This window comes from Lampetra fluviatilis, chromosome 81 (genome assembly GCF_964198595.1).
Source record: "Lampetra fluviatilis chromosome 81, kcLamFluv1.1, whole genome shotgun sequence".
NCBI lineage: Eukaryota > Metazoa > Chordata > Hyperoartia > Petromyzontiformes > Petromyzontidae > Lampetra > Lampetra fluviatilis.
The window spans coordinates 1,308,719-1,320,333 of NC_136355.1; the positions used below are offsets into that span (position 1 = coordinate 1,308,719).

Consider the following 11,615-nt stretch of genomic DNA (forward strand, 5'->3'; position numbering starts at 1 on the left):
TAACTAACAAGAATAGAGACGGAGACCAAGCTGTGTGTCGTCAACGTCCTTTATTACACATGTAGGGCCTTCCTACTCTGCATTGTCTAAACACTCCATTGACAAAGATCCCCCTCATAGCCTTAACATACTTTTTGGGCAAGTGCTGTTATCGAGCACCAATGAAGGCCAGCACGGTACACTAGGGATGGGTGACCAGCATCACGCCCGACCGCCTTTGTCTTCCCAGTGATGACGATGGTCACACACCATATCAGGTACTCATTTAAGGCTGAATCGACCTAGGGGAGGCCCAGGACTGGTTCAGATAATCACCACTGGTATTGGTGGACCTGAACGGGAATCGAACTTTGGTCATCAGGGTTTGTACAGCAGCGCGCTAACCACTACACCACTACTCCCCCAAAAACTCCACTCACACCTCCATATGTACAACTCCTAGGGGTTGCCTCACTCTCCCTCAGTCTGAATCCTCCTCCTGCTTCACGCTGCCTCCATCCATCTGGACGTCGGGTCCTGGAGTTGAATCTTCATTATCACTTTTCACCTTCACTTCTTTATATTCCACCTTCACTTCTTCATATTCCACCTTCACTTCTTCATATTCCACCTTCACTTCTTCATATTCCAACTTCACGTCTTCACATTCCACCTTCACTCCTGGCCATGTTTCAAAACTGTGGATGCCTTCTGGTTCTTGTTCCATGTGAAATGGGCTAAATGCAGCACGTTCACTTTCACTTCTCGTTTCCACCTCCGTCTCCTTGTGGATCTTCTCATGTCTATTTCGGCCTTCTGATCGTGCAAATGCCTTCCCACACACAGTGCACTTGAATGGCTTTTTGCCTGTGTGTGTTTTCAGGTGTCTCTGAAGATATGCTGATACCCCAAATGCTTTCTCACACACAGTGCACTTGAACAGCTTCTTGCCTGTGTGTGTTCTCTGATGCTTTTGTAAACTTTCTGACTCTGCAAAAGCATTTCCACAGATAGTGCATGTGAAGGGCTTCTCGCCTGTGTGTTGTCTCTGGTGAACGATAAGAGACCCTGATTGTGTAAAGGTTTTACCACACACAGTACACTTGAAGGGTTTCTCGCCTGTGTGTGTTCTTTGGTGAATTTGAAGATATGATGACAGTTTGAATGCCTTCTCACACAGAGTGCACTTGAAGGGCTTCTCGCCCGTATGTTGTCTCTGGTGAGCAGTAAGAGATCCTGATTGTGTAAACCCTTTACCACACACAGTACACTTGAAGGGCTTCTCGCCTGTATGTGTTATCTGGTGAATTTGAAGATGTGATGACAGTTTAAATGCCTTCTGACAAACAGTGCACTTAAAGGGCTTCTCGCCTGAGTGTGTTTTCTGATGTGTCTGAAAACTGCCTGATACTGCAAATGCCTTCCCACACACTGTACACTTGAAGGGCTTCTCGCCTGTGTGTGTTCTCTGGTGAATTTGAAGATGTGATGACTGTCTAAATGCCTTCTCACACACAGTGCACTTGAAAGGCTTCTTTCCTGAGTGTGTTCGCTGATGTTTCTGAACACTTCCTGACTCTGCAAATGCCTTTCCACACACATTGCACTTGAAGGGTTTCTCCCCTGTGTGTATTCTCTGGTGATCTTTAAGATGTGATGACTGTCCAAATGACTTTTCACACAAAGTGCACTTGAAGGGCTTCTTGGCCGTGTGCGATTTCTGGTGCAGATTCATGTGTCCAGTGTCATTCGGGTCATATGGAGACTGGTCGCATTGGTGCCTTCTAGCAGCGGGCGTTGTATTCAGTCTCTGCTCCATGTCATTTATTCTGCAGATATACATTACACACATTACGCACTATTATTACACACAATATACACTATAATACATAGTACACAGTCACATGCAGTACACCCAGCAGACATATATACACATTACACAGAACATACACATACGTTCAACACACACACACACAGTACACCTAGAAAATGACACAGAATATACACATACGTTCAACATGCAAACGAAGTACACCTAGAAAATACAGGGTGTCCATACAATATTTATTTTATTGAACAAATACAATTCTAGCCAACCTGCACCTTCCGATACATCGGGAAATAAACACGACACCGCCTGTTCGCCTAAAATCACGGCACCCTTTCTGGATCACAGCAGCCTCACTCCACCTCACAAATATAAATGAAGGCGAGACATGGCAGAAAGTCTGGACTGTGGCCGACGTCAAAAATAAACATCTCGTACAGAACCCTACCGTTGAACCTCCCGGTTTCAACCTTTTTACGCTGCCAATAGTCGACCCATCAACTAAATCAGGACCGTGCATGGCCGATGGGGCCACCTGATGCACAAACGGTGCATCAAAGATTCAGCGCCCTGCGAGTGAGGCCACGAATCCCAAACCGTCGACCATATTGTAAAAACTCTGCTGCTGTCTTCACGCCTTTAAAGAAGGAATGGACGAGACTCACTCTGCTTCTGAATAATGGAGTGGATACCAAATCTGAAATTACACTTTTCATCTGCTGTTACACTGGTCTATAATTTTTTAGACGTCATCTGCTTCAGAGATGAAATGTGCTGTTTATGTATTTAGATTTTCTGAATTCAAATATGACAATTAAAACAACTGATTGGCTACTGTTACCAAGATATTTAAGTTTTTACATTTTACGTGTATATATATTGTGTAGATAGTAGAGTTTTACTCATAAACTGCAAACCTAGGTTTTTTCATGTGTTTATGGTTGCTTTATATGATAACATGTCACCTATCCTGTTCATGTAACACTTTAAAAATCAGAAAAAGGGTTATATAAATAAAATGTATTATGAAACAAAAGGCAGAAAACTATTATATATATGTAGTGGATTCAACTAAGTCGCAGACGTACTTCTTGGAGGCAACACATTTATGTATACCAAAACGTAACACACAAAGGGGTAGCTGCCCCTTTATCAGATAACAGCCTAGGGTGGTGGACCACCTGGCTAAACTACACTAACACACTGGGAGTTAGCTACAATGGACCGGACCCCGGCTCGGATCCGGGTCCACGTTTTTGAAGACTCTTCTTGGAAGTAGAACGTAGATCTTCAGATTAAGGTAGCAACGCTGAACCCCGGTCCCTGTGGGGACCCGTTTTATATGCTCCCGGGTCGTGGCCGGCTCCGCCTTTGGCCACGCCCACCTTCGAGAGAGCTCTATCTTGACCCTTCCCATAGGATCTTTTCCCTGACACGTGACCACCCCCTAGCCCCCACCTGCGGGACCCATGTAGACTTTACCGGTCACGTGCCTGCAGGGTCAACCAGAGTGCCATGGCCCAGGGAAACCTCATCCCATGGCTGACACTCTCACACTCCCTCCGGTAGGAGTCAGAACTGTACGCCACGCGTGGTGCCACTGCGCTATCCCAGCGCTCACCAAGCCCCCACTAGGGCTGGTACTACACCCACCAATGGGGTGTCCGCGATGACAATGCATCGCACGCCGTGCCTCGCTAGAGCCGGCAGTGCTCGGTGACATTCACGATGTCGTTACATACGTGATGTCCGCAATGTAAGTACATCGCACGCCGTGCCCCTCTTGGGCCAGCACCACACAGTGACATCCGCGATCTCACTACATATATATAAGAACATCGTTTAGTCCTTATTCAGTGTCTACGTGGCACTTCCTGGCTTGTATTTATTTGTAGTGACATCAGGGATGTCACTGTATGGTGCCCGGGAGGGCTGTGGCGTGCGATGTGCTTACATCACCAACAGCACCGGGTGAGTTGCTGTGCGAGGCTGGCTCTAGCACAGCACGGCGTGTGATGCACCTCTTCGTCCTATGAGGCCCCAATGGGGCTTGGTGAACGCTGGGATAGCATGGGCACTACGCATAGCGTGTAGTGCGGGCTCCCACCAGGGGAAGTGGGAGAGTGTCAGCCCAGGGGCAGGGTTGCCCCAGGCCATGGCACTCTGGTTGACCCCGTAGACACGTGATCTGGAGTGTCCATAGAGAGGGCCCCAGGTGAGGGGAGCTAGGGGGTGATCACGTGCCCAGGGAGAGCTCTCGAGAGGGATCGAGGGGGAGCTAGAATGCTAGAGAAGGCGGGCGGGGGCCAAGGGCGGAGCAGCCCCTACCCGGCGGGGATATGAGGTGGGTCCGTTGGGAGGGACCGGGGTTCTTTGCTGCGAATGCTGGAAGCCCTACGTCTACAAGCTGGCAGCTCTACGTCCTATGAGGCATCAACACGTGGTCGGAGACCCGAGTGAGGACCCGAACCTTCTTAGCTGTAACTCCTACGTATAGTGTAGTTAGCTGGGTGGTCATCACCCTAGGCTGTATCTGGTGAAGGGGCAGTTACCTCTTCGTGTTAACGTGTTGATGTTACAATAAATGTGTTGCCTCTAAAGAACGTCTGCGACCCAGTTGGACTCACTACAACTGGTGTCGGAAGTGGCCAACACGCTAGTATATTCAGCTAGCAGTAGACTATGTCTACACGTCGCAGACCACGTACCAGGACGTCAGAGAGCGAGAACGAGGACCTCGTGCCACCTACAGCTCCGGAGGATGCGGTGGAGACGCTGCCGGCGGAGCAGGGCGCCAGCCGGCCGCTCGATGCTTCGCCGTCGGCGGTGGGGGTCGAGTATTTTTCTCAATGGCCTGTTGCTTGGCCGCTCCCTAACGGGACGGGGGGCTGCGCCGTTATACCATAGTTGTCCCGACAAGCTAATATCGGCGATGCATACCTCGGCCGTGATCCAAACGATGATACCCAATGAGCTGCCATCAGCAGCAACACACAGCGCATTGACGAGGTCGAAAACCTGAGACTTAGGGGGCAGAATGTAAAAAATCAGGACTGTAATAATATTTGCCGATGCACCTGTCGATCAGCATCCTTAATTCCACACCCTCGATAGACCCAAGCACCGTAGACGAACCCTCGGTAACAGCCACCACTCGATGGGCCAGTTCCGACCGCTGACCCGGTCGGAGCTGATGCACCTCGTGATTACGCGTATGACTTTCCCGTACCGACGCGCGATCAGGCTGTGAACCAAATTGCCTAGATGGGTGAAGTGAGGCCAGGGGTCGAGCGTGGAGTGCGTCGCGACATGCTTCAGGTTGTAAAGAAGAGCAGGATGGCGGTGATGCCGGAAGGCGCCGACGTGGGACGCGGCAGCCCGAAGCCACGTGGCCCAACAGGAGCTCCGCAAGATGCTCGTGCGCCTCCCGGAGGGTCGCCACCGCTGACGGCGAAGCATCGAGCGCTTGGATGGTGCCTGGCTCCGCTGGCAGCGTCTTCGCCACATTCTCTGAAGTTGCATGAAGTCCTCATCGTCCAATATCCAGGTACTCGGTCCGCGACGTGTAGACATAGTCTACAGCTAGTTGAATAACTAGCGTGTTGGCCACTTCCGACACCAGTTGTAGTGAGTCCAACTGAGTCGCAAATGTTGTTCCTTTTAGAGGCAACACATTTATTGTAACACCATAACAGATACAGCCTAGAGTGGGTGACCACCCAGCTAACTACACTATCCAGAGTTACTGCTACGAAGGGTCGAACCCTCACTCGGGTCTCCAACCACGTGGTTGCCTCATAGGACGAAGAGCTTCAGCTTGAGACGTAGAGCTTCCCGCTTGCAGATGTTGAGCTTCCAGCTTGTAGATGTTGAGCTTCCAGCTTGTGGATGTTGAGCTTCCAGCTTGTGGATGTTGAGCTTCCAGCTTGTAAAATGCGACCCCGGTCCCTCTCAGGGACCCGCTTTATATCCCCCTACGGTCAGGACCGCTCCGCCCTCGGCCCCACTCGCCTTCTCGAGTATTCTCGTTCCCTCTCGATCCTTCTCAAGAGCTCTCCCCAGACACGTGATCACCCACTAGTCCGCCCACCTGGGGCCCCCTGTGTGGACATTCCGGATCACGTGTCTACGGGGTCAACCAAAGTGCCACGGCCCGGGGCAACCCTACTCCTGGGCTGAAACTCCCCCCCTCCCCCCCGGGAGAGCCCCCACCACACGCTGTGCGTGGTGCCCGCACTATCCCGGTGCTTGCCAAGCCCCGCTAGAGCTGGTATTACACACAGCCACCCACACGATGCTGTCCATGATGTAGGAACTTCGAACAGCATGGCCCTTCCGGGCCGGCACCATACAGTCACATCCCCGATGTCACTACACATATTTCAATTCCTTATAGGGGAAACACATACTAATTAACTGATTACTAATCTAGTATATAATTGCAATAACATCCCCCCCTTACTCCCCACTAATCTCTGCACCTGATTTGGTTCAGCAATTAAGTAATACATATTACAATTCCTTAAAAAGGAGTCACTCATTCACGGATTACTAATCTATTATATAATATATTTGCAGATTATACTGCAGATTATACTCAGCTTTACGGCCATTATGAGCCCGATGCCATAGCAGCATCATCCATTTCTCTTAAAAAATCTGTGTTATCATTGTCAGTTGCTGGATGGCATCCAATGGACTGAAGCTGAATGCATAAAAAATGTGATCTGGTTGGGCACCTCCCATAGCCACGCCATGTGGGCACTTGTATACAAGTGCCTACATGGCATGGCACCCCGTTATTTGTCGGAGTTATTTACGACTATCGCCAATGATCGGAAATGATAACACCTGAGATCTGCTGCTTGTAATGATCCCGTTATACGAACCCTGCCTAAAAATGCATGGCGACCGCGCTTTTCAGAAGGTGGGCCGTCACATGTAATTATCAATCCGACAAACTCAAGAACATAAGCCTTGAGTTCAACCACTTCAAGGGAGAACTTAAAATTAATTTAATGAACAGTGTGACCAGAGAATGATGTGCATTAGAGATGCAATAAGCATTATTTTACGATTCTTAAATGACTAATTACATTACTTTGCACACAATATACAGACATTATACACTTATAAGTAGTACACCCAGCAGATATACATACTCACATGCAGTACACCCACGAGATATACATAAACATTGCACACAATATACACACATTACACACTCACGCAGTACATCCAGGAAATATACATACACAATGCACACAATATACAGAATCCAAATCAGTACACACAATGCACCAATAAAAACAACAACTGCCATTCGCCACTAAGTGGTGGTGACATCACAACGGCGCCTGTGCCAGGCCAGGTGAACTTTGAGGCCACAGTGTCAAAAGCTCGCTGACAGGCCACGGGACAGATCCAGGTGCCTGGCAGATGCATCAGCTGTGCCCCCTACTGGGCCAACTACTGTGCCAACTTGCTGCATTTTAGCCGCCCGACGCTCCACTCGTTTATGTGATCATTGCTCCTATGACCTCCGTTGTTGTTGGAGGGCGACTTACTACAACGGACTGTACCATACTTCACAAGCCTCCTCCATGAAGGCCGATCTTGATACCGCTGGTGCCAGTCTTCGGAAAGTCCACTCAGATACACACCATCCTTTACCGTATCAGTCCATCTCTTCTCCAGCCTGTGTCGTGCCCGTTTAGCCTGGTCTATCCAACCAAACAAAAGCTGCTTTGACATGCGGTTACTGGGCATGCGAGCTACATGACAAGCAAAAGCAGTCTTGCCTGCCGGATGAGCTCACTGATGGGACTTTGTCCAGATCTTTAAAGGATTTTTTTAGCTTCTCACACAATCCAGCCTGCTGGTTAAACCCAGGATGGATTATAGGCAGGCCAGCCTAAATGTTTATAACCGATGGAGATGTTATATTAGGTGCGGGGGGGGGGGGGGTCCATGTTTCGCAAGCATAGAAAAGGGAGGGCATGACCCTGGTTGAGAACACCTGAAGCTTTGTGTGGAGCAAAAGACCAGGTAGCTTCCAGACAGCAGCATTACACAGCCGATGAAAACATAATGCTGCTTGACTGATTCAGTGAAACCTCTGCTGTCAAACCAGAGCTGGTCATTAGCACACTACTCATGTATGGAAACCTCTCCAATCTCTCCACAACTGCCCCATCACCAATGGGTAGTTGAGGGGGTGCTTAGTTTGGAGGGGCTGATGGAAAGGCCCCACCTCTTAGTAGCATGCTCCAGGTCAAGCAGCGGCACCTCTAACTCCTCCTCTGAGTGAGCAGCAATCACCAGATCATCAGCAAACATAACGTGGTTGACCTACAGGGAGCGAACCCTCAAATGACAAATTACACACAAAATACACTCACACAGTACACTACCACCACAACAACAACCACAACAACCACAACAACCACCATCACCACCAAAACAACTATCACCATAACCACCACCACAACAACCACCACCACAACAACCACCACCACAACAACCACCACCACAACAACCACCACCACAACAACCACCACCACCACCACAACAACCACCACAACAACCACCACAACAACAACCACAACAACAACCACCACAACAACAACCACCACAACAACCACCACCACCACAACAACAACCACCACAACAACCACCACCGCGATGTAAACGCCGCACCTCGGGTCAGAGACGCACGGAGTCGACTGCCCGACTCTTCACTTCCTGGTTCAGGGGTCGTCGTGTGACGTCATCGGCGAGAGACGCGCTCAGAGGGGTGGGGGGAAGCGGGGGTAGTGGGGAGCAGGGGGAGAGTGAGGGGGTGGGGGGGAGTGGGTGGAGGGGAGTGAGAGGGGGGGTAGTGGGAGGGGGTAGTGGAGAGCGGGTGGGGGGGGATTATGGGGGGAGTGGGGGTGGGAGGGGGAAGTGGAGGGTGCGGGGGGGGGGTGCGGGGGGGTGGAGTGGAGGGTGCGGTGGGGGTGTGGAGGGTGCGGGGGGGGAGTGGAGGGTGCGGGGGGGGAGTGGAGGGTGCGGGTGGGGGGGGAGTGGATGGTGCGGGGGGGAGTGGAGGGTGCGGGGGGGGTGGAGGGTGCGGGGGGGGGGGGAGTGGAGGGTGCGGGGGGGGGAGTGGAGGGTGCGGGGGGGGGGAGTGGAAGGTGCGGGGGGGGGAGTGGAGGGTGCGAGGGGGAGGGTGCGGGGGGGGTGGAGGGTGCGGGGGTGGAGGGTGCGGGGGGGGGAGTGGAGGGTGCGGGGGGGGGGAGTGGAGGGTGCGGGGGGGGGAAGTGGAGGGTGCGGGGGGGGGGAGTGGAGGGTGCGGGGGGGGGGAGTGGAGGGTGCGGGGGGGGGGAGTGGAGGGTGCGGGGGGAGTGGAGGGTGCGGGGGGGGAGTGGAGGGTGCGGGGGGGGAGTGGAGGGTGCGGGGGGGGGGAGTGGAGGGTGCGGGGGGGGGTGTGGAGGGTGCGGGGGGGGGAGTGGAGGGTGCGGGGGGGAGTGTGGAGGGTGCGGGGGGGGGAGTGGAGGGTGCGGGGGGGGGAGTGGAGGGTGCGGGGGGGGGGGTGGAGGGTGCGGGGGGGGGGAGTGGAGGGTGCGGGAGGGGGAGTGGAGGGGGGGTGCGGGGGGGGGTGCGGGGTGAACCAGGAAGTGGAGTCAGGGAGTCGACTCCGTGCGTCTCTGATCAGAGGTGTTTCACGTCGTGATGTCGTCGGGCTTGCATGATCTTTTCATCAGCTGCTTAACACTGTCATGTGGAAGGTCCCTGGTCTTTCGCTCCACACGAAGCTCCCGGGTTTTCTCGACCAGTCATCTCCCCTCCATTTTCTACCCTTGCAAAATTGGACCCCGCTAATGGAATATCTATGCCGGCTCGAAACATTCAGGCTCGCCAGCCTACGATCCATCCTGGGTTTAACCTGCAGGCTGGAATGTGTGAGGAGCTCACAAATCCTTGAAATATCTGGACAAAGTCCCATCGGTGAGCTCCTCCGGCAGACAAGGCTGCGTTAGCTGGTTCACGTAGCCCGCATGTCCAGCAAGCATGCCTGAACAGCTTGTGTTTGATCAGATAGAGGGGGCTAAATGGGCACCACACAGGCTGGAGAAGAGATGAGACTACTGTATTCATGTTCATCCTTTTTCTTTCTTTTTAGTTTACTAATTCCTACTCAAACGTCTTAACCATTTTACTTTAATTAAGTGTTTATGTTTTAAATTCAAAGACGAGTTGCCTCTGTGGCCTCTCTCTGTCGACCTACGTAGCCTGCTCCTGCTTCACAACACACAGAGAAGCTAAAACCGAATGCTTTTTGTCGTGGGCTTCTCATATTGCTGCAACACGCAGCCTGCGCTTGCCATGTGAAACAGCAACAACAGCAGCACCAACAACAGTAGCAATAACAGCAGCAACAGCAATAATAGAAGCAAGAACCGCAACAGGCACAAGAACAAAGAGCATGGTCCGTCTGCCTCAGCAGCAGACCATGCTTTCCCACCTGATGATGGACGCTTGTGTTGCGCCTGAAACGTCGTGATTTATTTCATTTTATACCTACGTGACTTTACCGAAAGAACCAAAGAGTATGGATTCCTACAGTCACGAAAGCTTCAAATCAAGAAGGAACAAGAACAGCTACAACAAGAACGGCAGCAGAAAAACAGGAGCACCGCATGCTTCATAGTCAACAAAGACGGTGAAGTAGACATTGGCCGTAGCCAAAACCTGGGCAGATGACTGACCGGATGTAATCAAGCGTGAGGCTGCCCCTAGCGGATGTTGCGATTGTTCATCAGCACCGTCGCGGTAAGCCTGGCACCGGCAGCCCGCGTGGAGACATCCGCGTGAAAGTCCTGAGCGGCTCATCAACGATCACCGCAATTCGAGCTGCTGCTCGTGAAAATAACGACCATGGGAGGGGATTTAAACAAAAATGCAATGTAAAAAATTAAGGTACACGAAACTTAATATAATTAATATGCTTTAAAGGTAAAAATAAAACAGCAGTTAGCGCGGAGACTCACTATCACTAAATACATCATCAGAAAACTGGAGTAACACATTCGCAAAAAGGCATCCCTACGACTTTGGAAATCAGCAATTTACTGAAAGTTCATCTCTGGCTGGATGACGCCTCCGGCTGTGCATGTGTAGTGGTGGTGTTGACGTGCGCCGACTGTGACAGTGATGGATCACGGGGCGGCGCGGGGTGCGGGGTTGGGCACGCGTTGTGGGCGTGGTGTGGACGCGCGCGCCGGGAGTGACAGATGACGGGGCGGCGCGGCGTGGGTGGTGAGGCATGCTGAGATGTGGGAAAACAGGATCGTAGCCAGCGCCCAGTGATTGGTCGAATAGGATGGGTGCTCGCAGCGACGTCCGCAGGTGGGGTATAAAGGGGGACGCGCGAGAGCACTCGGAGAGAGTTACCCAGTTGAAGACCAGAAGACGGATCTGAAGACCTAGTGCCCCGAGACCCCTAGTCCCGCCGTCCTTGTAGGGACCGGGGCCCTGTGTGGCTCGGAGGCGAGACTGTGGGACCCGGGGTCCGACGCCCACGTGGGTCGGGCTGGGGACCCACAGTCAAGACGGACACCCCGGGCAGGGAGTGTCCCGAGTAGCTCAGTGGGCGTTAGTCGCCAGGGTAGCTAAGTGGGTGTTGGTCACCCGAGTAGCTCAGGGGCGTTAGTCGCCGAGTAGCTAAGTGGGTGTTGGTCACCCGAGTAGCTCAGTGGGCGTTAGTCGCCGAGTAGCTAAGTGGGTGTTGGTCACCCGAGTAGCTCAGTGGGCGTTAGTCGCCAGG

The 11,615-nt window shown here is 52.3% G+C and overlaps 1 protein-coding gene across 2 annotated transcripts; it reads right to left on the bottom strand.

Annotated features, from left to right (window-relative positions):
- On the bottom strand, window positions 1–10,730 carry LOC144953724 (uncharacterized). 2 transcript variants are annotated; one of them, XM_078884294.1, is made up of 3 exons: window positions 10,558–10,730; window positions 8,061–8,174; window positions 1–1,808 (listed from the first exon to the last, which is right to left on the bottom strand). In XM_078884294.1, the coding sequence occupies exons 2-3, from the start codon at window positions 8,144–8,146 to the stop codon at window positions 461–463; spliced, it is 1,434 nt and encodes a 477-aa protein (XP_078740420.1). In that variant the 5' UTR covers window positions 8,147–8,174; window positions 10,558–10,730; the 3' UTR covers window positions 1–460. The 2 variants fall into 2 exon arrangements, with proteins under 2 accessions (XP_078740420.1, XP_078740421.1); XM_078884295.1 differs by lacking the exons at window positions 8,061–8,174; window positions 10,558–10,730 and adding an exon at window positions 8,507–8,560.
- Window positions 10,731–11,615: the final 885 nt, after the last annotated feature.

Excerpts from the sequence above, each read along its gene's own strand:
- LOC144953724 (XM_078884294.1), bottom strand. The coding sequence starts at position 8,146 with ATGTTTGCTGATGATCTGGTGATTGCTGCTCACTCAGAGGAGGAGTTA. Across the intron at positions 1,809-8,060 it reads CTGGAGCATGCTACTAAGAG|AATAAATGACATGGAGCAGA; the intron begins GTGGGGCCTTTC and ends GTATATCTGCAG.